This window comes from Haemorhous mexicanus, chromosome 20, assembly GCF_027477595.1.
Source record: "Haemorhous mexicanus isolate bHaeMex1 chromosome 20, bHaeMex1.pri, whole genome shotgun sequence".
Lineage (NCBI taxonomy): Eukaryota > Metazoa > Chordata > Aves > Passeriformes > Fringillidae > Haemorhous > Haemorhous mexicanus.
Genome location: NC_082360.1, coordinates 8,408,442 through 8,435,978, shown reverse-complemented (window position 1 = coordinate 8,435,978; position 27,537 = coordinate 8,408,442). Strand labels below are relative to the sequence as shown.

Genomic DNA, 27,537 nt, shown 5'->3' with positions numbered 1-27,537 from the left:
CTTTACACTGGTTTTTGGTGTTCAGATGAACCCGTGTTCAGTGGTTCTTAGGTGCTGAGCTGGCAGCAAATGGAGCACAAAGCCAGCAGTACCTCAAGTGGATCCTAAAAGCAAAAATAACCTGTTAGAGGCAATTCTCTGTTACACCAATATCAGCCAAAATTGTGATTTGATCTTAAACATATAAAGAATGTAACTCTGTTTTCTCTGCCTTTGGCTTCGTCGTATACTGAGAATTTACTCAAATCTAAATTAGGAAGATTAAGTTGTTTTGATTTTTTTTTTCCCCCCAATGTGTTTGACTTACACAACTTTTTCATAGTCCATATCAGTGAAATAAATTGCTAATTTTCCCATTTCCTGTGCTTAATATGTCACGTCATTCCCATTCATAAAGTAGAGGTCTTATTTATGAGAGAAAGGCAAATAAATCTTCAAATGAAAAATTAAATAACTGAGCAATGATAAAGGACTTCAAAGCATCCTGATCCACTTGATAGCTTTTTTTTCTTTTCTTCCTTGTAGGACTTCCTGATCCCTTTGCTAAGGTTGTGGTGGATGGATCTGGCCAATGCCATTCTACAGATACTGTGAAGAATACACTTGATCCCAAATGGAATCAGCATTATGACCTGTAGGTGGTAACAGTGATAACCAAAGGTTTGAAGTGAAATCCTCTAAATTACAGACAATGTCAGATATTCTTTATCCTGTCCTATGTATGACTTGGAAAGTATCCCAGAGTTTATTAGTTTGAGTGAAAAGTCCACCTAGCAAAATTCCACTTTCTCATTTCCCTCAAAATTTAAACACTGTGCTTGTTTTTCTGGTGCTGATGTCTGCAGCATGCTTACATGGACTACAGCATTGTTTTATTGTGGTATTTTCTTGTTAAAATGAAGCAAGTAATTAACAGTGCTTTCCTCCAACTGCTCTTCTCTTCATGCAGTTTTTGTTGGTTGTGGTGCTACAGTATCTTTTTCTCTGTGTGCTTTTTGTTCAATTTTCTCTCCTTTCTGTCATTTTCTGTCCCAAATGTTCTCACTCTGAATTATTGTTATCATCACTTGAGCACCTTTTGTTGCTTCTGAGCAGTAGAATCTGTATGGCACATATATGTCATGGTTTCCCTCTTTTTCTAAAGTATAGAATTTTTCTGTATAATATGAGTTATTAAAGCTTTGATTTTTATGTAGGTCTCTGTGCATGCTTTATTTTCCTTGTCTTTTATTCTTTATCTTTTTCCTTGGGATGAAAGATGGGGAAGAGAAATGAACTGTTTGTATTCTCCTGTTCTGATCTCTGACTTTTCTCCCATGGCTCCATTCCCTGTCCTATAATATTAGAAACTGTTTGAGCATATTTATGTTAACTTTGGCTGTCACCAAACCTGCAGCAAATTGGTATTGGTACACAGACAATTTCTTGTCCCTCTTTTTCCCAGCAAAGAGAAGCAGCTTGATGTGTCTCACAGCAGAATATGAAAGGCCTGGATTAAACTCATGTCTTGATCTACTCCTTATTTGAATATCCAAGACTAAATATGTGAAGTCCTTGTTCATGATGTGTTAGTGCAGGATACAGAACATTTTCTTCACTGCTTGACAAAGTATCATGGCAGTTTAGTGCAATAATAATGTTATGGTTTTATTGTCCAAACCCAGTTCAAGCCTAGATTCTGCATGTGAGACTGTAATTCATATTCATTAGAGAAATGGATGCAAAACAAGTTTTAGGTTCACGTGTAACAAATGGCTCTCTTTTCAGTTGAAAGAATTCGAAGTTAACTTGGTTTTTTAATGGTACTAAACCTATCAAAGTAATGATTTATACAGAATGGAGGTTTCAGACCTTTGCCTTTCCATGTCCTCTCCAAGGATCAGAGTAGAGCTAAGGAGAAGTCCCTGAAACCAAGCCCAGACTTTGATTGTTTTAATTAGGTGGGTCTCTTGATGAGCATTAATGCACAGCTTTCCAGGGATAGAAGGTGGGAAGTGCTGCCAGCAGGGCTGAGGACAAATCCTTCTGTAATGTTTGTGCAGCTGAGGAAGGGACTCTCCTGTGGGAAGAGGGTGGGCATGGTTGGGCACTCTGTGAGATCCTGTGTGGAAGGTGTCAGAATTCTGTGGGGAAGTCACTGGTTCCCTGTGGCTGCCCCAGTTCTGGCCAGTTTGAAGTGCTGTGGGACAGTGGAGTTGTCTGGAGTGGCTGTCAAGGATGCTCAGTGCTCCCTGGGCTGATGATTTGATTCCCTTCTGGAGAAAAGAAGGAGAGGACGTGGGAAATGAGGGAGGATGTTGATACACAACAAGAGTAATGGAAAAAAACTGTAAAATCTTCAGAAAAAATTCCCTTCTGCTTGTTACTTTTAAGGAAGGATGATGAGAAGGTATTTTTAGGTTGTTTTATAGAACAAGCCATGTTGTATCTGGTTACTGTATTGTCTTTCCAAGGCTGTGATTTTAATTCACAACATACTATAAAAAGCAGAGAGAAAAAGGGGGGTTCTGGCAGAATGTTTTGCTTGAGCAGATTTGAAGCATCTCTTGCTGGATTGTCCAATGGAATCCAGACCTTTGTGAAGTATATTTTGTGGGTGGTGGTTTGTTTTTTTCTTGTTCAGAGAAGTTCCCTTAAAAAAATTTATTTTGTTGAATTAGTGTATTATTTTCAATATAAAATCTTGTTCTCTAGGGAGAACGACTTTGTTTGATTCTGGCTGTTGAATTCCCTGATGACAGAAGTGTATCCAGTATTTCTAATCCAAAGTAAAATTCAGTGTGGTGTCAGGCCTTGTTATTAGAAAATAATCCTTTCCCTCTCCAAATTTTCTTCATAATAATTTAACCCCTTTTATAGTGTCACCTGTTATTCCTTACTCTAGGGAAATATATTTCCATTTATAAACATCAGTCACATTATCTTCATTTCCTATTTAAAACAGCAGTAAAAGATTAAATCTCTTTGGTACAACAACTCACTACCTGGCTGCTATTGCCAGGTAATTTTGTACTGTATAGTATACTCAGTGTCAGGTCTCAGCTTTTCATCTGCACCAGATATTAAGATAATTTTTTCGTGTACCATATGGTGGCAGATGCAAATGGCACAGTCAGATGGAGCTGTTCTAATATATTCATGCAGTAATGTCTGAATTAAGTTGCTAATTCCAAGAGAATTTTGTAGCTTGCTAACCTGATTCAGCATAAGTAGATATTCTTCTGTATAAGAATTTTTTAGAACTTCTGCAGTGCTCTAAAGAGCAAAAAGGAGTTGGCTTCTGCCTTATGTGGTTCTTAATTCAGATCTTAGTGTGAAAAGGAAGTGGTTGAATTAGCTGCTTGGATTCTTCAGCCTAGATGGGTGTGTGTGTGTAGAGAGGGAAAATCTGGGAGACTTTCCAGAAAGAAATTGCCAAATAGTTGCTGTCTGGATGTAGTTTAATGTCAGTAAAATACCATGCTTGCCCTGGATGTATTTCCCTTCCTTATTTTCAGTCTTGTTTGTGTTTTCCCTATTGTTCAGGCCTTTCCTCAGAGCTTTTGAATAACCAGACTTGACACATTTACAACCTTCTTGCCTTCAGAACTAAACTACCTAAACCAGCAGTTCAGGAACTTAAATCCCCTTTTTCTCTTCCTTCCCCTCTCTTCCCTCCTGTGGTAGCCAGACCTCTCCACATTGCCCTGCCCAGTCTGCCCCAGCCTCCCCAGCAGCCCCTGCCCTTAAGGCACAGCAGGTCCCATCCCCTCTTTCTCTCTGAAAGGTGTTTGTGCCATCATCTCCACCAAAAGCTGCTCCTGTCCCAGCTTTAGTCTGTGCCCCTCAAGTCCTCACCCCTAGGCTCCTCTTCTCCTTTGGGATCTCTCTCCAAAGGAACCTCACCCAACTCCCAGAAATAACTTCTCCTCTTCCCAAAATCTCCTCACTGCAGGTTCTGCTGCTCTCTGGTGCCTTCACATCCTCAGGCTGCTGCACTGCCATGGCAGATTCACTTTTTCCCCCCAATCCTCTGACTCTGTTTTGTCTGGTTAATGCTAAGGATCCTGGATTTTTCTCAGGGAGAGAAGGCAGCAGCTCTGCCTAGTGCTGCTCTAGACAATCCCATCCTAGATTATCTCCTAGAGAGCCATCAAACAGCTCTGTGCAACTCCTTTTCCTTCTGCACATTGGGGTTTGAGGCCCATTGGATGAAGCTGATGCCCTTTGCAGCAGCCAGTGAGTACCACTGCCCCATCCCTGCCCTGTTCCTGCCTCAGCCACAGCCCTGGCAGGTCCTGGGGACCATCCCAGAGGCTCAAACACCCTTCAGTTGCTGCACAGATGGGAAAAGCTGGGAAGGAAGTGAATGAAGATGGCAGAGAAAAAATTGGGATGCTATTTTTCATTCTGTCTCTTCATACCCTCTTCTCCCCAGTCTGAAAGCTGTTGGTAGCACAAAGCAGAACACTGAGATTATATTAGAAAAAAAGTCAGAAGTGGGAAAATGGAGAAAAAAAACAAGTAATTCATCCAGGTCATAAAAACAGTCTGTGTGACAGCATGGATTAGAAATAGGGAATTCCTGGCTTCCAAACCTTGTGATGCTACATTTTTCCCTCTTTCTGGAGGGAGTATGTCTGGCTTGTGATCAGGAAGAGGTGTGTTGTTTCAGGAATATATTTTTCCACTTTCTTCAGTCCACATTTCTCAGTGAGGTGAACTCTTCAGGGAGAGTGTATGTAATGCCATGGGGATGAAAAGTCACTCAATTCCAAACCTTCCTCAGTGGTAGACAAAATAACGATTGTCCCCGTGTTCTAATTTTTTATTTAAATAATTTAGAGGTTTCTAGTAAGGCATTAATTTGATTTTTTTTTTTCTTGGAAGTGCTAAGAGTAGGGAAATTAAAATTTCTGAACATGCAGTTCTTAACCACAGTCTTAATTGTAAAGATTCAGAAAATATGAAAGTCAACAAAATGTCTGTGCAATTGCATTTCTGTGTTTCCACTTCATTAATGCTAATCTCGTTATCTCTGTGGAAGTCCTGAAGCTGTGGAATAGATATTGCTGATAGGATAGAGGAAAAAAAAGAAATACAAGCTCCAAGAACTTTAATTACGAGGAGGAAGTGAGAGTCATCCCACAAAATGGGGGGTTGTGGTTTTTTGTTACTGGTTTGGTTGGTTGTACTTTATTTTTTGGAACATTCTTTTTTAATAAAAAAATAAAATTCCTAGCTCAGGCTTTTATATTGGAACTTTATTGCCAGATGATGTAAAACAAATGTAACTTATCCACCAAATGAATTGGAAATGTCAGCTCGTCCTACTGTCACTCTCTAAATACAACCATGGGTTTTTATGCCTGAAATGATGCAGAGATATAGATGAAACATTTTGCTGTAAAGCCAACTAGATGTTACTTAACTGTTTATTTTCTTCCTTTATTAAAAAAAAAAAAATCGACATTTTTATTTGGAAAAATGCAGCTTGTCGTGCTTATTTCCTTTTAAAGTGTGAACCAGCCCGGGTTTTTGGGTGCAAAAATCAAGAATAGATTATAGTAGAATGTGGAGTTCCCACCTGCTTGGTGTGGATGGTGACTGTTCATCCCAACCCTGAGAACCTCACCCTGAAGCATTACAGGAATTCTTGGAAACTGTGTTGTGTATTCAGCTGTTCTACATATTATTCAAACTGTTCTGTTATGAAATTGTGTTTAACCATATACCTTTGACTTTTTTAAAGCAACAAGGAAAACTGGAAAATTCAAGACAGGTCATGATAAGTCTTTATTTTTAAGTGCACCTAAATTGTTCTCATAAGAATTTATTTTAAGTACATAAAGCATTGTAGACTGCAACTGTGCACGTGATTACCCATCTTCATCTCGTTTCTTTATGCAAAATTGGCATTGTCAAGGTTGTAAGGCCAAAAATCTGACTTATATTACACAATCAGTTCACTATTCAAAAAAACTTTGGGGCTTTTTAATGTGCTTTTTTGTGTTTTGTTTGGGTTTGGTTTTGTTTTGGTGTAAATGTGCAGTGATTACTTTTAACTGTGAGGTTTTTATGTCTTCTACTTCTTGGGTCAGTTGCTGTCTGCAGGTGGGAAAAAGAAGTTGTACAAGTTCTGCTTTTTGTAAAAGGAAAAATGGGAGAAGTGTTAACCTGATCATAGCTGTAATTTTAAGCCATGCCAGTTAGTTCAATTATTTGGTTTGCCAACCTTGACAGTATCATTTCTATCTTTATGAAAATATTAAGATGTTTAAAAGCCAGTAAAGCCACAGTCAATGGGGAGATGTATTTAGATATTGGTTGATCAGTTTTCATTCAAAAACAAACAAAAAAGAAGCACTTGGAACTAAACTAAGGCCAGAATTTGTGGTCTGGGAAGAGAGAACTACAAGCAATTCTTGGGATCTAAGCCATAGTTACAAATTCATTTCCCTCAACTTGAAACAGCCGTAATAATTCAGTATTGGCAATCACTGATCTGTCTTGAGTGTTTTGAAACTGTCCTCTGAAAGGTTGGAAAACAAAAACAAGCTTGCAAAGCAATTGCCTGTGAAGAGCAAAGCTTCAAACAAAAAAAGCAGAAGTGAAGCAGCCTGCAGTGCCCAGGTTTCCCCAAGGCAGTGCACACAGACCCAGGCTTTGCCGGGCATGGCCATGGGAATGCTGCGAGGAGAGTCCTGGGCAGGAGGGGAACGTGGCACATCTCTGCCAAGCCCCTGTGGCCTAGTTGTGTGGCTCTAAGGTGTCATGTGTGTCCCAGACATGCAGTACTGAGGGTAGATCAGCCTCCCTGGGCTCGGGTAGCTGCAGCTGTGTGATGGCTTGGCCTGGCAGTGCTGGCTGCTGGGGCTCCCTGCATTCCTGGGGCTTGCAGGAGCAGCCCCGAAGAGCTCCTGGCTCCTGCCCTGCACTGGAGCTGCTGTCCCTGCTCCTGCTGCCCCCAGACACTGCTGGGATGCCACAAGCATTGTCCCCTTGGGGCAGGCTGGGCTGAGGCATGGGCCTGAGCATGTTTGTGGCTGCTCAGAGAGCTGTGGTGGAGGGCTAGCCCGCAGCCTGCTCGTGTTGCTGTTGGAGCAGATTTCAGTTCACATGAGTGCCCCCCTCCCAAATCAGGCTTTCAGAGCAGTTTGTATTCAAGTGAGCTCCTCCATGAGACATGCTTCCATTGAAGTCCAGTGTACATCCTACCTGCAGATGACTTGCTCTCTCTTACCATTACAGTGTGTGTTAAATTTTTAATATCATGGTTGATGATCTTTCTTCCTCCCAGGGTGGTTTCTGATGCATCATCAAAGTGTTCAGTGAGTGCCACTGACAGTTCTGTTTGTTCCACGTTTTTCAGATACATTGGGAAGTCGGATTCAATAACGATCAGCGTGTGGAATCACAAGAAAATCCATAAAAAGCAGGGAGCTGGTTTTCTGGGCTGCGTCAGGCTTCTCTCAAACGCAATCAACCGCCTTAAAGACACTGGTTGTAAGTAAGCTAAGGACAGGTTTCTTCTCTTTCAGCCCAAGCTTGCATGTACAGGCTTTTGAAAAACGATGCTTAATTGGGTTTTTGCTGGGTTTTATGAAGCTTTTGTATTCCAGGTGGTTTGTGATGGTGTTTTGTTTGGTTGTATGATTTACATTTTGTGCCCTCATTTTGTAGATCAGAGGTTGGATCTCTGCAAGCTTGGGCCAAATGACAATGATACTGTTAGAGGACAGATAGTAGGTGAGTAAAGGTTTTTATCTTTTAGTTCTCTTTTTATCTTTAGTTTCTATAGTAGCTATAGAAATAACTCTTCTACATGTCAGTTTTCTATATTGAATTCTCCTGTCTACTGCCAGAGCCATTTGGACCTCAGGCTATAATTATGTAGGTAGAGAATTAAAAAAAAAAAAACCAAACAAACCAAAATGCTCAAACCACCTAAAAAACCCCCAAACTAAATATTATAATAAATGTTGGGGCAAATGAGACTATAGATAATAAAAAAAATGTAGAAAGTTTTAAATTTACTGTAAAGAATGGTGCCAGTTTGAGTGTGAGTTGTCTCTGAAACACTGACCACAAAATTCTTGGCCATTGAGAGCTCCAGCAAGGCTGTGCTTCCTTTAGGTTTTGGGGAAAACCTAAAAAGTGTCTTGCTTATAAGGAAGTAAAATTGCTGTCTGGGATGACTTGATCAATTAATTTTGTGTTTTCGTGGCTTATTAGCAAGTCTGTCAGCAACCTCAATAAATGTACTTTGTCATTCTGTGAACTCATGAACTTTAAATAATTTCAGAATCAAAAAGAAGCTGGCAAATTGAAAAGCAAGTATCCACAAAAAACTTCATAAATACTCTCTTTCTGGTGCATTCTCAGTTCTTTGTTTGGTCCCTTCTCAGTTCTCAGCATTTCTAATAGGTCATGTAAGTCAAAAGTTGGTCAGGATAAGGAAGTTCTTTATTCAAACAGCAAGATGTTAATGAGAATATTTGGACATGATTGAAAGAAAAGTAAATTTTAATGCTCAGTTTTATGTTAAATTCCTGGCTGAAATTATATTCAAACAGCACTTCTGTCAGCCAGGGAACACCTCTGAAATATTAGTCAGCAAATAAGTGTGTTTGTTGAATAACACCTGTGACTTTAACTCTTGGTGTTGCTTTAATCATCTGTCTCTGTCTGATCTGCAAGTGCTTGCATTAAGATCAGAGTGTGGTGGCACAGGGGAGTGAAATTATGGTAGAAATGTGAATTTGTAAGTGCATTGCTGACCCTTCAGGCTGTTCTCAATTAAATTTTCCACATGAGCTTGCACAGAAGAGTAAAGGATGAATCAGTCACTTCTCTGGGGTGTGTTTTGCTGTGGGTTTGGTTTGCTTGCTGGCTTTGCTCCAGTGCCCTGGTCCCCTGAGCATCCCTGTGTGTGCAGCTTTGTTTGTGGGTGCCCTTGGAGGGGGGGCTGAGCTGGGTGCACAGGAGAGCAGGTTCAGGTGTGCTGGGAGCTGGGACTGTGCTCTCATGCTGCCCTCCAGAGTATGAACTCACATCCTGGTCAGCATCGCTGGGCAGTGCTGCCATTCATTAAAGGGGAAAAAAACAACCCAGAAGCCCCTCCCCAAAGCAGAAAGGTCTGGGAGGCCTGTGGCACATCCATTTCGGTGTGCAATGACAAAGAGACTTCAGAGAGAGCTGGTTAGGGAGAAGTAGTCAGAAGTATTCAGCAGTGTGGGCACAGACTGGACTGCCAGGCTGGCTTTAGCTGATGTGCCTGTGAGAAGTGGTGCAGCCAAAGTAGCTCTGGCTCTCCTGGGATGCTGCTGGGGCTGCCCCTGACCCCAGGAGCTGTTGGATTGTGCACTGAACCTACAGAAAACCACCTTGTCAGGTTCCAGCAGAGACCCAGAGCAAATCTGTGTTCTGTTTTCTGTTGATACCATCAGAAAGGTCTAGTTTACTCAGTCATGGTTCTGTTTTAATTTAATGCATCCTTGGTAAGATTCCAGAGACTCCTGTCTTTTTCTATTTAAGTTGTCATTATTAATCTTCTTATATTTTAATTTTTCTTCACTAATGCAACTTTATTGAGTGGATGAATGAGCCCGAGTAGAACTAGATAATTCCACTCTAGTAGTTAGATGGTAGAGAAATCTGGATTAAAAATAAGTAAAAGGCAGAATAAATTATAAATATACTCTCAGTTCTTCCAGTGATAAACTCTATGAAATTAAGAGACCATGCAAGATTGCAAACCAATGTTAAAATGTAATTGATGCCTTCAGCAGATGATAATCTTACAAATCAAGTGCACAGTGGGTATGCCTTGGTACAGGGACCAAGGAGAACTTAATCTTAAATCCCTGGCTTGTCTTCAAATAGAGGAAGAAAAGGGGGCACTTTTAGCAATGGATCCAGGGGCATCTGAATTGTGTCTTAATCTTGCAGCTCTTCTATGCCACTACTTTATTTCTGATGTGGCAGTGCAGAAAAAAATAAGCCCTTACTTATTACAAAATGAAGCTGTGCACAAATTTTGCTCCTCACGTAGGCAAAGGGGAGGTAATTGCCTTTGTTTATGTTAATTTCTGTCTTTGTGTTTTGCTTGCCCAGCCTTGCCTACCTGCAGTGGTGTGAACTTGCAGTGTATGGGGTTGTGGCAGAATAAATACATCATGTGAGATCCTGGTTTGGTTGAATTTCAAGGTGTCTTTCCCTCTGAAGTTGTTTTGTAATGTTAGAGTTCATGGACCATGAGGGTTTAATGTGGATTAGGAATGCAGCAGGTACTCCAGGGCTCCCTGGGTTGGTCTGTTGAGTTCTAAGCTTCAAAACATGTTGTTGTTGAAAATTTGGGGACTCAGGCAGAATCTGCCAGTTCTGCTCCAGTCTTTCTGACATTCTGATCTTTACAAAAGTTTGGTTGCATCCAGGTTAAGGTCTGTAAGATCATTTCACTGCATATAAGTAGGACTTGAAGACAGTTGTCCAGAGGTATGTTAATGCCACCTCAAGAATGTGGGCCACAGCACGTATTTAGCTTTTTAAGCAATTGTTTTATTGTTAAAGGCATAACAAAACATCAAAAAACCACCCCAACCCCACAGGAACACAAGTGTCATAAATTATCAGATTGGACACTTTCGAACTGTGATATTGGGAACAAAAGCAGCCTAAAAAAATCTTTGTTTTCATAATTGCAGTACAAAAGCTTCAGGCATAAATACCCATTACAGTGAGTAATGCAAAAAAAAAATTCAAAGTGAAGCAGTTTTGGTGAGGGCGAGCAAGGGCTTTTCAGGCTTTGTGTGAGTTGCATTTGACTTCTTACTACTGGTGTTAGAAAGTTGCCAAGAAACCAAATCTGAAGTGCTTCCAGCAGTTACATTTTGCCTGGTTTTGTGTTTGTGTGTCTGTGTGTGTGTTGAAACCCATGAGTGCACAAAATACGTGAGAAGGAGGTAAAACCAGGGAGGAATTCCTTATTTTAGCTCTTCCTGTTCAGAGTTCTGCTGTTGGCCCTGTCCCAGCCGTGTGTGAGGTGGCACCCCATTGCCACCAGTTGAGTGTCAAGTCCATCTCAACACACAAAATTAATTGCAGTTTCACAGTTCACTTCCTTTTTTGCCTTAACATGCACTCATATTCCTTAAGCTAACTTTTTTGAAGTAAGGTGTAGATAGAGAATTCCATGTGTGAAAACAGAGTTCCTTTGCAAACATCTTTGATTTGTGAGAAGGAAAAGGATATCCTGAACATGTCTCAGCTTAGTCCTCCAAGTTGTACCAATTCTCTTTGTAATGTAACCACAATTTGCATTAAAGATGCCACATCTTTAATAATTCTTTTATTATCCTAATAGTCAGTCTTCAGTCCAGAGACCGAATAGGCACAGGAGGACAAGTTGTGGATTGCAGTCGGTTATTCGATAACGATTTACCAGATGGGTAAGCTGACATCACTGTGATGTAAACACAAATCCAGCTCATACAACAGACTGCTGTGATAGTTAGACTTCAGTGTGCAAATAAATTGTTTTAAATCTTGCACTCAGAGTTCTGCAGTTGTGCATTCAGCACAGGAGCTGAGCCAGCTGGGGTACGCAGAGCAGTTTGGCTGTTGTCTTATCTCCACTTGGAAAAGGGGAGGTGACATATGTAAAGAAATGCTTTGGAAAATAACTTGTCCTAGAAAACACATATTTCAGATTAAATCACAGCCAGCAAAGTGCCTTATGCATGCAGTAGTTTTGTAGCAAGGAAGTGACCATGCTGCCTGGCTGCCCTTCTGCAGCACCACGCAGAGGTGTAGATCCACTGTGATAAACATGGATCACTTCTTCTTCACGCACCTCTTAGAGAAGAAAACATGACTGGAAAAGGTAATGCAGCCCAAGCTCTTGCTGTATTTACCTTCCAAAAGTAGGGTTTAGGATTCTTGTTTGTCCCTGTGAGAGTTAATGACATCATTATCACCTAGAACAGTTTTGCAAACACAGGAAAATACTCTGGTTAGGTTCTGGTGCTGTCAGCAACTTCTTCAGAGCAAACACAGACTTTCTAAATGTGATTCTTGGCAGGTAAAAACAGGAGAAAATGAGTTTTCAGAGGATGAATTTTGAAATGCAAATCATCATCCTGGGGTCTGTAACAGCATTATTTTGTTAATTTGGAGTCAAGATAAGTCAAAAACGTTTTTGAAAATGCTTCTAAATTTTCACTTCAGAATGTTCCTTGCATAAATATTGCTCACTTAATTGTGTAACTGCAAAATTTGCTGTACAGCCTCGTGTATTTCAGAGTGCAAATTTAATGATAATTCAAAAGTCATATTATTTGAAGCTGACTTTTTAATGAAAGCAAGTCATGCATGAAGATGCTGTGAAAGCATTCGTTAGAGTCAGTGGTCAAAAGAAGTTAAATGCATTATTAAACATGTTTCCAAGAAGTTCCTTTATGTGACTACTTGGATTTAATTAGAATTCAAGCCATTATTGACTATGAAGGTGTGATACTGTTAATGATGTGCCTGGTTCCAAGGCAAGAATATGTTAAACCATTTCTGAGTTGAACTTTGTTGTTTCCTGTCACCTCGCTCAGCTAACGTGATTCATAGCAGTGTAAGTCTTCCTGAGCTGGGCATTTCTTTTGGAAACATTTTGTGCCCTGGTTTCCTGGAAATAGCACTCAGTGCCTTATCTGTGCCTGTGTGCCCTGCAGGTGGGAGGAGCGCAGGACTGCTTCTGGAAGGATCCAGTATTTAAACCACATCACACGGACAACTCAGTGGGAGCGACCCACACGGTGAGGAGTTCCTGGGGATGCTGTGGGGAGGATGGAGTTTGGTTATTGAGCAGTTCCAAGGGGCTCTCCCAGGGGGATTGGGTTGCTCATTCTGCACAAGCTGAATGCTTTCCTTCTGTAGCATCCTTCTCCTTCAGTCTGCGTAATATTTAACTCAGAAGATCATTCTGACTCCCTTTTTCCCTGCTCTGGTTGTAACATCTTTGCTTTCTTGTAGAGATGCTGTGGAAGGGCTCTATAAATACAGACATTAAATTTGCAGACATCTAAAGGGGTGAAGAAGTGAGACCATGAGTAGCTGTCAGACAGTGCTCTGTGACTGTGTAACCCAGAACAGTTACAGCTGATGGCTGCAGAGTGTGTTTGGAAATCGTGATCACTTTTTCTGATCACTGTAGATACGTGTTGTGAAACTGTTGCTCAAGTCACTTTTGCTGTTGCCTGTGTTGCAGGCAGTGTCGTTGCATTATCACAATCCTCTGCAGATTGTCTGTGCCTGCAGATGTTCTCTTCCATTCTCAATATCATTCAGGTCTCTGCATGGATATATTTGATTTTAAATAATCTGGACTGTTAATACTGTCAGCTCTGATACATGTTTGCAGTTTTGGATTGAAAGGACTGAAGAGCTTTTAGTTATCCTATTTCTGTTTTTCCTGGTATATTGAAATACCCATTCCAAGCTCTAGACACAGTAGAAAAACAAATGCAAAATGTATAGTTTGTGTTAGGGATTTCTTGTGACCTTGTAAATCCTCCTTTAACCCATTTTAAATCCTTTTGAAAGCGGCATTGAGATACAAAATCACGCTGGTCAATGTTGCTCTTGTGAGAAACTGCTTTTATTCTTGCTTAGCCCTTTTTCACCATCCTGGCCTAATAACATTCTGTAAAAGTTAGAAGGAATAACAAGGCCTGATCACTTCCTCAGCCACACAAAGGCAAGGTGAGAAAGTTTGGAGGTTATCAGAACAAGACAACCCTGTGGCAGGGAGAAATGATGAGGAGGACTCCTTCTTATCAGAAGGCTAATTAATTACTTTATTATACTATATTATTCTATACTATATTAAACTGAATCTGCCAAGCACTCAAACTGCACAGAATCTCGTGACTGTCAGGCCACAGTCCCCACACACACACAGACACACACACACACACAGAGACACACACACACACACACCTGGATTCAATTGGTCAGTGAATCACAACACTCACACCAGAATCTAATTATCAATTCCCTTCAGGTAAACAATCTTCCACCATGCATTCCACTTGTGAACAACACAGGAGCAGTAAATGAGACAAGAATTGGTTTTTCTGTCTCTGAGGTTCAGAGAATGTGAAACCCAGAAGTATTCTTGGGAAGAATTGTGCCTTGCTTTTCTCTGGGAAGAGAAATGTGGCGGCAGGAGGTGAGGAGGTTCCTGGTTCGTCTGGTGAGCGTGGACCAGGAGCTTCCTGCTCCAGTCGAGGTGTCCCCAGAGCCCGGGGTGCAGCTGCCCCAGGTGTGCTGTGTGATCCTCATGGCCAGCAGCACTGAGGTTGTCCCGCTGTCCCCAGGCCAGCATCGGAGTACTCGAGCCCGGGCAGGCCCCTGAGCTGCCTGGTGGATGAGAACACTCCCATCGGCGGCACCAACGGCGCGTCCTGCGGGCAGGCGGCGGATCCGCGGCTGGCCGAGAGGAGGGTGCGCTCCCAGAGGCACAGGAACTACATGAGCAGGACACACCTGCACACCCCTCCCGACCTGCCTGAGGGATATGGTATGGAAATCAAAGGGGGTTGCTTGTGGGGCTGTCAAGGAACGGGGAAAATGGGTTGTGTCTTCTCATGTGGAAGATATTTTCATTCCTTGGTTGAAGGAAATTGGTCTTTGTGAGTTTTCGTGCTGCATTTTTTGTTCTTATGTTTATTAATTTGTCTTGATTTCATAGAGCAAAGGACAACTCAGCAAGGTCAAGTCTATTTTCTGCATACTCAAACTGGTGTCAGCACGTGGCACGATCCAAGAGTACCTAGGTAAGAAATGATGGAAGTACCCTTAAAATTTCAGATCAAAATCATTTAAGCAGTGCTCTCCTCAAAGTTTTCTCTGGCTAATGTTTCTGATTCTTGGCCCCTAATACATTATTTTAACATGTCACTCATCAAAATGAATTAGTCTGTCTTCTCCAGTTCTTCAAGTTGGTATTGTGATGAAAAAATGAAAACTAGGAAATAAATTAAAGTAGTGTTTTGGAAACAGGAACGGTTCACTGATTCTAGGCTTTGCATATGAATTAGAGCCAAGTCCAGATTTTAGTACTCTGCAACATAATGAAACAAACAGTAAAAGCTGAACCCTTCCAAAAGAAGTTCCATCAAGATACTTTGGTGAAAACTGAATTGGATTGAAACAGTAAAACTGCTTTTCCTGTTGAAATTATCTCAACACTTGGAAAAAAACAAATCCTAAGTCTTTTAAATTCCATGTCCTTATTTACACAATATACATGTACATACTGTTCATGAAAGTACATGTGATTATTGCTGATATGTTTGAAAGGAAAGGATGATAGTGGAAATTATTAGCAGCTTCTGATTGTCCTTTAAATAAGCAAGAAATCCAGTTGTAAATGATAATAAATCCTCTTGTAAACGCTTGCCTCCTAAAGTCCAGGAATGGTGGTGTGAGATTTGTGTGGTTTGAAATTGGCAGGTTTGAAATTGAATTTTGTTACTGTTTTTCTGTTGGAAGATTGTACCTTGCTTTGATGCACTGCCTGCAGAGCCAGTGTAGGAAGTCAGTGACTTGTGTATTATGCAAAACCAGGCTCTAACAAAAATAATATGAAGATCTAATCCTTAAGTTTGGGGTGTGATAGTTCTGTGTGCAATCTAAGTCAGCACTGCCCTGAGGTGTGGCAGCACAAACAGCAGGAGTGTCTCTGAGAACAAGAATTGTTTGCATGAGGATAGAATTTATGTCATTTCTAAGGAATATTGTATTTTTGAGGCTAATAGCCACAGTCATGGAGCCAGCAGAAGTAATCCCTGCAGTACAGCAGCAGTGTGTTCATGGGAATAGCAGCAGTTCAATCCCAGAGCTTGTTTCCATGTTTCCATGAGTGGCTCCTCAAGTCTTTGCAATCCTTGCAGACTGCACCTTTTAAGGCATTCTGTCCCTTGGCTCTTTCCTCCCTCAGCTCCCATGATACTGGGAGAGCTGAGCACCTTTGGGAAGAGCTGCACTGGACAGTGAGGAGTCTGAGGTGTGAATTGCACCCATGAATAATCAGTGTATATTTTTGGAGACCAGCATTTGTTTTCAGTGAGGCTCTGGAATGAATTTACATCTTCCGAATTTCAGCAGAATTTTTCTTGAGACCTTTTGAGCCACCTCTGCATTGCTCAGGGCAGAGCTGAGTCATTGTTCATCTACTCGATTTGAAATAGTTTGTTAGAGCTGTTTGCTTCCCACAGGCTCATGGGGTTCTGGGGCAAAGCAGCCAGTGCCATGCACATCCCATGTGTAATTCTTCATGGAAAGTATAACTCTCCAGCAATACAGTTTTGTTTTCTATGAGTTTCTAAAGTGTGATTCACAGCTCCTTACGTGACTAATGTTGTTTTAAAAAATGTTTTCTGTCAGAATTGGTGCAGAACTGCAATTCCATTTTGACAAATATGGCAGTGGTCTTTATTTTTGTTTGAAGCCTTTATTAGCTGAACAGCTGAAGTTAGTTTGTAAAATGAGGGCTATTTGATAAGGACTTTTTTCCCCACGGCATGTGTTCTGGGGTGTGTGTTTTTGCTGTGGTGGGCTTGTACCTTGGGAGCAGAGATTCCAGCTGAACAGATCAGGTTTCTGAAACAATACATTTTCTCAGACTTCATGGAATTGTTCTGTTACATTTACGCTTGTTTGGCTCGGAGGCCAATTGCTGAGGTATTTTTCATTTTATATTTGTTTTCACAGGGATCTTAGCAACATCAATTGTGAAGAGCTTGGTCCACTGCCTCCTGGATGGGAGATCCGAAATACAGCGACGGGCAGGGTTTATTTTGTTGACCATAACAACAGAACGACGCAGTTCACGGACCCGCGGCTCTCTGCAAACCTGCACTTGGTCCTGAAGTGAGTCTGGAGCCTGGCTGTGGGTCAGATGCACTCTGCCATTCCCGAGGCTTTAAGGAGTGGTTCTTTGACACACCACTCACAACTTGCTCTGTTTCACGGCAAAGATGAGCTTGAAAAAAGCCTGCAGGAGCATTTAGGCAGGAATGTGGCTGTTGTGATGCACAGGGGGAGGGAAGCAAGTGCTGTCTGGTGGGAAAGATTGGCCCATAGATTTTTTTTTTCCCCTTACGGCAAGAGAGACACTTTGTTTTTATTATACCTCATTCTATTTTCAGTTATGGAGAACTTGTTTTAAAACAAGAAGTTGCATGTGAGCCGGTGGTGTCAAATACTGATGAGTTAGGAAGGGGTGCACAAGTGCCCAGCTATTCTCCTGGAGTAAAGGAGAAATAACTCAGCTCCTGCCTTCAGTTTTGGAGTAGGACTAGTTGATATGTTCTCAAAACAAGGCCCCAGTCATTTGACTCGGTTTTTTTACAAAAAGGATAAAATAGGAACCGCATTTTTTCTACCTTTGTGTTTTGATATCATAATTTCATCTCACAGTTTTGAAAAGAGAAGGAGAAACTTATAAGAATTCTGGGTCGTGTTTTATTCCCTAGACACTCATTACACACTGGGGATTTTCTACTAAAACTGGAAACCAAAAAGCAAACAAATATTTTTTTTTTCTCTCATTTTTTTTCTCTCAGAGGCTTGTACGAGGTACTTGTGAGTTTGATTCTATTGTTTCTCCTGCTAATACCTTTTAATACTCTTGGGAAACACCTGTAAAGTATTGAGTAGGTGTTAAGTGGAAGAAACAATGAAGAGTTGGTTGGATGGAGTGTGTAGGAGGAATAGTCGTGAAAGGAAGTGAATCATTGGGAAGAAAAGCTGAAGGAAAGAATAATGGGAATAAGCATCGAAAAGACAAAGCTGAGGAATGGAAAGTCATATCCAGGAGACAGCATGTCTTTTCTGCATTATACAAAAGCTGTCTAGCCTCTACCCAATATACACTTGAACCTCACACCCCAAGAGGGAGAGGAGCCTAAATACAGAAAATATGTTAGAGAAATTACTACTCATTTTAGCTGAATTGAAGTTGGTGGTTTGAAAATAAAATGGTCTTGGAAAAAATCAGCAGTGAAGGAGCATGTTCATGTTTCAAACACTGAAAAGTTCCTAAAATCAGTTCAGATTCAGTTTTTTTACTTCAAAAAAACTTCAGACCCTCTTGGCTACAGCAGTGCAATTCTGAAATTGTAGAAAGCTCAGTGAACTGGGCTGTATTTGACAAACTGGCCTCCTCAGGTGGGTTTATTTGGAAATGGCAGAAGGGGCACAGTAGCCAGTTCTACGTGGATTGTGGAGGACAGATAACAGAGCTACCTTTGTTAGCTGGAATATCCAATTTGACTTTTAATTTCCAGAATCACAGAACCATTTAGCATTTATTTGAACGTGGAGTTCTCCTATAGTGTGCTGAAGTTCATTTGTCCATCTGTCTTTCATTAGGAAAGGATTTCAGAAACTCACCCAACAGTGTCATCAGCAAAGTCTGCTGCCTGATAAATCATTGCTGGTGTTTATTCTTTTATTACACCAAACAGGATGTGTGAAAGTTTCCCCTACCCTGAGCCCACCTCCTTATTTGTTCTTTTAAAAAACAAACAAAAAAAGTAGTTTGCCTTAGGCCTGTCATTTTGTAAATTATCAAAGGAGTAAGTTTAGACTTCGTGTGGGATGGGTGTGATAGTTTTAGGTTCAGAGGCATTTACTCTCAGTGATACTTTTTCTGTTGAGCTGAGTAAAGCCATTTGCTCTTCCAGTTATGACTTTGTAAGTTATGAAAATGATCAGACTTTTTACCCAGTTCTGTTCTGAGACATTGCCCAAGAGTTTGTGATAATTTTGATAAGTTGTGGCACCTGAAAAGTATTTAGTTGTATCCTTAAAGCACTCTATGGAATCAAGCATAGTCACTCAGCTGGGAAAACAAGCTGAGAAATGAGATTTAGTGACCTCAGACACTGCAGGTTGTTTAGCTAATACTGCACTGATCATTTTTAGTCAAATTTGGAAGATGGCATTTTCTTTTTCTCCTCCTAGTACTTCCTTATTTTGGGAAGCACTGTGTGGAGAAAAGCAATGATTTCATTTGATGCTAACATCATGCTCATTTCAGAGATTGCATTTCCTTTAAGAATGACCCTCTCTGGCTTTGTGCTTTGGGGAACTGAGACTTTTTACCCTTAAATGTGGTATGGAGGGGTGCTCACTTTAGTGTATAAATATGGCCTTCTCTGCTAGACCTATACGAGGAGAATTTTCACTTAGTCCTCCTTATGGAATTAGAAATTCCAGACAATAGAATAAGGATTTAGCTTTAATATTGTATCAAGTAAATACAGTTTAAATGAGATTCATATTTAAAACTAATCACAGATGAAAGTTACCATGCACATGGCACAAATGACATGGAGCCACAGAACCAGAGCCAGTGTGTGTCTAAATTATTACAATGATTTATATTTTTCTGGGTGTCCCTGTGGAAAAGTCTGGAGATGAATTTTGGTTGGCCAGGAGAGTTTTCTACTAGGCCTGTCCCAAGACAGATAATGAAATGTAAATTTCATTGAAATTATAAAATACATTAAAATTATTACATTATAATAAATGTATTATAATTTGAAATTATAAATTTCATTTATGAAATGAAATTATAAAATACATTAAAACAGTATTTGGTTCCATCTATTTTTTTAATCTTTGATATTAAAAAAAAAAGAACTAGCCTTCCACTGGAAAACATTCTAAATTGTAATGTTTCTTATTTATCCAGTAAATGTAGGGTATTCTCATGTGCTCCACAGAGAGATGATATTCTTAGGCTTTAAAAATACAGTTTTTATCCTGTGATGCTTGGGAATGCCATACTAAAAAGCTATAAAAATATCCACTCACTGTGTACAAGAAAGGACACAGAGAGAACATCTCTGCAACATGATCCATTTACTTTTCCTAGTAAGAAGTCAGATTTACCAAATCTCTTCGAATTGCTAGTAAAAATACTTGTTTATCTGTGCCAATTAGTTCCATGTGAACTCCCACATTCCTGTGGTCCAGACTAGGCCAGGTACAAGGGACAAGGTCCTTGCCAAGCTGCCAGTACAAACATCTTTTTGTAAGCTTACTCTTTTCCAGACAAGCCATTTAAAACAGATGATGGTATTGACTGTAGATTAGAGGCAGAGTGTTTGGCAGATCCCTGAATTTTAAAATGGAGGAAGGGAAAACACGCAAAGGAAATGTGGAAATGGTCTCTGAGAAATTCAGTGTCAGCAGCTTAGTAGTAAAATTCTATGGATAATACCTTATTGTATGTGCTGTAACCTTTTGCATACTTTGTAGAGTAGCACTAATAGAAATAACAAGCCCTAAAAACACCTGATAGTTGCCAAGAAAGACAGACCCATATGTCTTTGGTCAGGATAAAATCGCTCTGAATTTATTCTTTACTGGCCCCAGACGTTTTCAGTAATAATCCCAGTGAATTGAAAGCAGTTTAGGGGCAATGCCTGAACGTTTAAGGAGAGAGCAGGGGCTGGGTGAATGGTCTCCGAGGCAGCTGTGTGTGCTTGCAGCCGGCAGAACCAGCTCAAGGACCAGCAGCAGCAGCAGCAGCAGCAGGTGGTGTCCCTGTGCCAGCTCCCGGACGAGGCCGAGTGCCTGACGGTGCCGCGCTACAAGCGCGACCTGGTGCAGAAGCTCAAGATCCTGCGGCAGGAGCTGTCCCAGCAGCAGCCTCAGGCTGGCCACTGTCGGATCGAGGTCTCCAGGGAGGAGATTTTTGAGGTAACTCGAGATTTTGACCCGTTTCTAAACAGGGGGGTTGTTTATAGCTGTGTAAAGGAGGTGTTCACTTAGGTGGGACCTCGGGGGCTGCAGTTAAAACTGGGATTTTACCGTGGTGAAGAGGAGGCGTTCCAGGGGGATGCCAGGACTGTCATGTAATTGACATAGATGCCTTTAGCCTGGAGAGATGAACTACATCAAGGAAAACTTTCTCTGTGGCTGGAGATGTGCAGCCCCGTGTCAGGGACTGTGGAAAGGAGTCTGAGCACCTAATGTGAGGATCCTGTCTCCCTTCTTCCTTGTATTTGAGAAGCTGATGAGTGTTCTAGAGGGGATGTTAAAAATTCAACTCTGTTATTAGTGATCTTTGATACAGTGTAACTTAAGTAAAACTACTACTGAATAGGATTCCTCTGCAGAGTTTGGATTTCTTATCATCAATCTGAATTCTCTCTCCAGAATCAGACCAGTTTTACAAACTGCCTGGGCTTCTGAATGGCCAGAGATGCCCACGGTGGGGTCTCTGCATTCTGTTTGGGGATGTAATCAGCAGAATCATTCTGTTGACTTGACTAAACACACTTAAAATTCATTGGCCTTTTCTGGAGAACAGCTTGTCCCTTGGAGGACTTTCACCCATCCCACCCATCCCTGTTGCACTTTTACCCCACCCACAAACTTGATCACCCCACTGTGTTGTCACAGTTTTTCCCAGCCAAGAAAGATTTGTGTTGGTCTTCCCTTTGGAGAGTCAGATCACTTTGTAAGCAGCTGAAAGAAGAAGGGAGAGAAGGCTACAGAATTAGGATGTTCTTGTTCAGTCCAGTGTGTTGGGTCCCCACACACCCACCTGCCTCCTCTGTCCTGTAGAGGCAGAGCTTGGGGCTGATGCTGCACATAAAGAGGAACCAGACTTTTTTCTCTAATTCATTTGCATTTGTTCTGCCTTTCACCTTGTTTTCTGTGTTTCTTTGGTGAACACTTACTGACAGAGGAATAATCCTGTGGATTTACTGGCATGGCATTGTTGATTCCATTCTTAAGGTGCTTCTTGGAGGCTGGCACATGTGTTCTACCCAGAGTACAAGCTCCACTCTTGGCTTTTCAGGCTGCAAAATCCAGGAGTCCTTATGGAAGACAAAAATAAAAAAATTGTGTCAGTAATGTGAGAATGAGGGACAAAGTTCTGAACACTGCTCACCCCTGGAAATTTAATGGGAGGTGGTTCTTCTCATCTTCTCATCATTTTATTGACAAGTGTTATCACATTTGGAGAAAATGAAGAAACAATCTGTGATTTGAGAAACTGATGAAGATCAGGAAAATAATGTCCCCTTTAAGAGTGCTCCCTTTGGACTCAAGTCTGAAAGTCCCTTCACTTCCAATACACAGCAGCAGCTTTTACTCTGCAAACAGCAGTTACTAAAAGGAAGTGTTGTGTGTTTACAGGAATCCTACAGGCAAGTCATGAAGATGAGGCCAAAAGACCTGTGGAAACGATTGATGATAAAATTTCGTGGGGAGGAGGGCCTTGATTATGGAGGTGTGGCCAGGTAAACAGTGGCTTCTCTGTCTTTCCCCTGCACCCAACCCTGCCAGCTGCCCCTGTGCTTTGAATCCTGAACCAGCCCAGCTTCTTTTGTATTATTCTCATTTGTTTTTATTTCTCTAACAGATTAAATGTCATAAGAACATATAGCTCTAGGTAGTATTGTAAAAGAAAAACTGCATCAAAAAAAGTGCCCTAATTTATTGAAAATAAAATGCAAATTATACATCATGTCAAATATCTGTCATATGTGAGAGGTTTTGGTATCTATTGAAATAAGCATCTTTTTCTTTGGTTAGTGAAGTTTGGGTATCTGAGAATATGTACCACTAAATACTTGGCTTTATGGCACAATTTTAACCAAAAAAATATGCTTTATTACAAACTGTCACTGCTGTTTGAAGCAAAATGTTGCCACCAGCAGTTGGTGGGCAACTTCAGTCTGTCAACAGTCTGAGGTTATTTTTCCCTTATAAAAAAATTACAGTCCCAATTGTCAGACCATTATTTACTGATCTGTGAACACATAATTAAAACCTGAACTAAATATATCCATTACCTTAAAGATGGTTTATATCAAAAGCTTTTATTCCAACACCTTTCTATTCAAGTGAATGCATATTGTCTGGTCTTAGTGTGTAATGGATGTAGGAGAATCACAGTCAAACTCTCTTGGAAATGAGTAGCCTGAAGGAAAATCTTGGAAAGCTGGAAATCCATCAGCTGTCAGGTGTTGGTTTCTGAGCTAGTAAAAACAATTCTGATTTCAGCCATATCTCAGCATGTTCAGAGATAACTTCCTTCACATTTATGTTCAATAGTAAGATTTTAAAAATCAGACTGTTTTGAAACGATTCTCAGTGTAGGAATGCATTTGTCTGTAGAGTACCAATAAATTATTTTATTTTCTAGGGAGTGGCTGTACCTGCTGTCCCATGAAATGCTGAATCCATACTATGGGCTCTTCCAGTACTCCCGAGATGATATTTACACGCTGCAAATCAACCCCGACTCCGCCGTCAACCCGGTAGGGCTGCTGCCCTGTGCTGTCAATCAGTGCTTGTTTTCTGAGCAGAAATCAAACACACCTGGAGAGGGCTCAACACTTAGGAGCCAAATTCTTACAATTGGTACTGCTGGACACTGAATTTGTACAATTATATGATAGTTTCTTTTTTGCACTGATCAAACTTCTCAAATGTGTTCTTAATTTTCTGTCAGATGTCAATTTATGATTCCTTGGGGAGAAATTCGGTTTGATTGTTACTTGTAAGACTCCTGGACTGGAAGTGAAATGCTCAGTGTGCCATGCATGAAAACAAAACAAAACCTCTACACGGGGTTTGGGCTTGGGGTTTTCTTCTTTTCTGGGTGTTGAAATTTTGTCTCATGCTCAGCAGTGGGGCTCTCACTCAGCGGAATGGCCTTGTCTCTGCTCTGTTCCAGGAACACTTGTCCTATTTCCACTTTGTGGGCAGGATCATGGGGATGGCTGTGTTCCATGGGCACTACATTGATGGGGGCTTCACGTTGCCTTTCTACAAGCAGTTGCTTGGGAAGCCAATTACTTTGGATGACATGGAATTGGTGGACCCTGATCTCCATAACAGCTTAGTTTGGATACTGTATGTACTCTGTAGGGTACCTCAGGATGTTAGAGGCTGTCTCTGTTATGTGATAATGGTCCTAAATCCTGGAAACGAGGTGTATTTTGATCTCCTTCTCAGGCAGATTTAAGAAATCTCTCACACAATTCAGCTTCTTTAAGGCTAAAAATGCTCAAGCTACTCATATTTTAGGGGGGAGGTGTGTGGAGTTAATATTAATTTATTATTTTTACCTATTATTAACAGTAACAGGTTTTTAAAATATAACAGTGAGACTTTGATAAAGATTTTTAAATGTAACATAGTAAAACTGTATGTTCACCTTCTACATCCAGGCAGGACTTTGAAATGCCATTGAAAAATGAAACTGTGCTTCTGTCAGGTAGAACATGGCTGTAATATATTTGCAGAATATGTTTTCCCTCAGTCATTTGCTGCTTTCTTTGCACCAGTGAGAACGACATCACCGGGGTCCTGGACCACACGTTCTGTGTGGAGCACAACGCCTACGGGGAGATCATCCAGCATGAGCTGAAACCCAACGGCAAAAGCATCCCCGTGACAGAGGAGAACAAAAAGGAATATGTCAGGTACATCAGGAGCTTCTCCCAGGGCTCTTTTTGTTTCCTCCAATGGGGAGGAGCTGTTACTTGTTGCATTGTCAGTGTTGTGCTGCTGGGTTTTGCTGCAGGGCTGTGCAGTGCTCTGTCAGCGGGGCCATGCTGTGGGGCTGGATCATTTGCAGCTTTGTTGTATTTGAATGCATCCTCCACAAACCCAGTTTGCACTTGCTCACAGACTTTATGTGAACTGGCGGTTTCTACGAGGAATCGAAGCTCAGTTTCTGGCGCTCCAGAAGGGATTTAATGAAGTGATCCCCCAACATCTGCTGAAGACATTTGATGAGAAGGAGTTGGAGGTCAGTGTTGTGTTGTGTGTCAGGTGTAGCGAGGCCCTCGGAGCCGCGGGGCTGTCCCTGCTGTGCTCTCACCTGGGATAAGGGGCAGGGCAAGGGCTGGGCAGCTCAGGGGGACCATGGCTGTGTGTGAGCCTCCCATGAGAGCTGTGGCAGTGTTCCTGGAGGTGACAGCTCACAGCAACTGCACAAGTGGCTGCAGCCCCTCCCCTGTAGCTCAAACCCCTCTGAGGACCTGCAGTGACCTCGGGCTGTGTCACTGCTCTGGCAGAGTCCTGGTGCAGTTCTCACAGGACAGTTTCCTCATGTGAAATTCAATGCTGCCAGGAGAACAGGCTGTCACTCTCTCTCTGTCCTTAGTGCTCTGCCCTGATTGGTGTCAGGCACCTGGGGTTTGTCAGAGCTCAGTTTAGCCAGACTGGTCCAGTAAATCCAGCAGAAGGAAAGATGCTGTCACAAACAAGTGTGCTACAGAACGTCAGGATCAGCATCCAAACAATATCCTCTGAAGGCAAATCCACAGATCCCAAGCTTGCCTTAAACTGCAATGTAATTGCAGTCTGTGGAGTTGAGGGGTTTGCCTTGTAAAATGGCCCCAGGTAAATTATTCACATGTGCTTGTGATCCCTGGGCTGGAATGAGGTGATTGCTCCTCCTTTATCCCAAATATTCTCACTCCCAGCAGTGAGCCAGCCATGCTGCTAACCCTGAACCATTTTGTAGCTGTAGAATAAGAAAGGGGAAGGTCCAGTGTCCTTAGTCATAAAAATGTCTTCAGAGTTATGATCACATCCTCCCTGAACTTAACCTGATCCATTGTGGATCTCCCTTCAGGAGCACTGGAAGCTCAGTGCCAATAAAGGCTGCTCTGTCCTTTGTGTGGTATCACAGGAACAAGATTCCTTTTGGGGCTTCAGAGCTGGACCAGACAAACTGCACCCTGGGCCATGCTCCTAAAGAAGTACTGAGGTCAAATGTGAATTATTCCTGCACTGTCATACAGGGGTAGAATCTGTGCTTCTGTTTAACTGACAGGTCAAGGCCCTCTTGTCTCAGCTTGAAACGGTTGTTTGGGTTCTTTTTAATTTGAATTGAGACCATTTGAAAAATTGGTAAAATTAAAAAAAACCCAAAGATATATTTCTGCATTGCTTAAGATGAGGGAGAAGTTATAATTTGCCTTTGGTATAAAATCTGTCCATTTTTCACTATCATTTCTTCATAATTTGGGTCCAAACCCACTTTTATACCAGTGATGAAATAATATAATAAATCTATTTCAAATTTACAGCTCATCATTTGTGGACTGGGAAAAATCGATGTTAACGACTGGAAGGCAAATACCAGGTTAAAACACTGTACCCCCGACAGCAACATCGTGAAGTGGTTCTGGAAGGCTGTGGAGCTCTTCGACGAGGAGAGGAGGGCGCGGCTGCTGCAGTTCGTGACCGGCTCCTCCCGGGTGCCTCTGCAGGGCTTCAAGGCACTGCAAGGTAACGCCCGGGGCTGTGCCTGGAGCAGGGGAGCAGCTGGAGGTGGGGCTGCCAGCTGCAGGGCGACTGCTAAAGAGCGATTTCAGTGGTCTGATTGCAATCACGAGTGGCTCTTCTTTGTGTGTCGGGTACCTTCTTATGCAGGTGCAAATGGCTCTTTTATTTCAGTTCTGCACTTCCTTCTCTGGCAGGCGGTTCTGATCAGCTCAGATCTTAGAGGGGTTCCGGGAGCAGGGTTTTAATTCCGAACTTTTACAAACCCTCATCAGTTGCACAGCTCTGGGGGTTCTTTCAGACTGAAATGCAGTAACACAGCTCAAGCTCAGACTCTTATTTAACAGCAGAGTCCCCATGAGAAACACTGACCCTCTGTAAAAATTGTATTTGTAATGGCTGCTCATACCAGGATTCTAGTTTTGCTCAGGTTGGGACATTTTTATAGCTTCTTCTGTCCTTTGTGGCATCTTCAGTGCAGACCAAGTCTAAACAATGGCTGTGCTGCAGTCTTTTTTCTTGAGCAGAGACATTAAAGGGATTTCTAGTAGTCAGATAAATTTAATAAAATTATAAGGAATTGACATTGTGACGCTGTGGGATTTCAGTGGAATTAGCCACTGTTGAAGACCTGTTAGGGACAGGTACAGCTGTGGAAGTTTTTGTTGTATAGGAGGGGTGAGATAAGAGAAATTAAAAACTGTTAGAATTGTGCAGTACACTGTGTGAAAAAGCTGATTTATTCTTCCTTATCAGTGCTTTTTTCCTTGCCTTTCCTTTAAATAACTGCAGGGCTGAATGGGTGGGCAAGGAGGGCTCTGTCCCACAACCACTGGGACTTTGCAGCTTTTTCCTGCCTATTTATGATTTCATCTTCCTTGGTGCAGAGCTTCTCTTTGTATTTTAACTGCTCTCCTCTTGTTGCAGTGCACCAAAGACATTTCATGTTATTCCACACAGTAACAGAGATCTGCTCTCGATTTTCAGGTGCTGCCGGCCCACGACTCTTCACAATACACCAGATTGATGCCAGCACTAATAATTTGCCTAAAGCTCACACCTGGTAAGACTTTGTCAGTTCTCTGTTGTGATCTGTAGCTTAAGGACCAATCTGCTGTCAGAGTATTTGGAGCAGTCTCACTTCTTTTGTCTTTTATGACATAATCAAAGCTGTCCCTTAGGGAGCAGCAGAGGTGTGAAATCTGGAGATGGCTTTTGTTTAATGGAGCT

At 41.6% G+C, this 27,537-nt stretch overlaps 1 protein-coding gene across 1 annotated transcript in view; it reads left to right on the top strand.

Moving 5' to 3' along the window:
* SMURF2 (SMAD specific E3 ubiquitin protein ligase 2) overlaps nt 1-27,537 on the top strand; it is a 59,964-nt gene that overhangs the window by 28,627 nt on the left and 3,800 nt on the right. The window contains exons 3-18 of the mRNA XM_059864135.1: nt 526-634; nt 7,352-7,485; nt 7,663-7,728; nt 11,345-11,429; nt 12,702-12,785; nt 14,349-14,551; nt 14,723-14,807; nt 16,747-16,905; nt 20,538-20,748; nt 22,198-22,301; nt 23,210-23,324; nt 23,744-23,922; nt 24,357-24,494; nt 24,703-24,823; nt 26,112-26,313; nt 27,295-27,370. Of these exons, the coding sequence (XP_059720118.1) occupies nt 526-634; nt 7,352-7,485; nt 7,663-7,728; nt 11,345-11,429; nt 12,702-12,785; nt 14,349-14,551; nt 14,723-14,807; nt 16,747-16,905; nt 20,538-20,748; nt 22,198-22,301; nt 23,210-23,324; nt 23,744-23,922; nt 24,357-24,494; nt 24,703-24,823; nt 26,112-26,313; nt 27,295-27,370 (2,071 nt within the window). The remainder of the gene's footprint in view (nt 1-525; nt 635-7,351; nt 7,486-7,662; nt 7,729-11,344; nt 11,430-12,701; nt 12,786-14,348; nt 14,552-14,722; nt 14,808-16,746; nt 16,906-20,537; nt 20,749-22,197; nt 22,302-23,209; nt 23,325-23,743; nt 23,923-24,356; nt 24,495-24,702; nt 24,824-26,111; nt 26,314-27,294; nt 27,371-27,537) is intronic.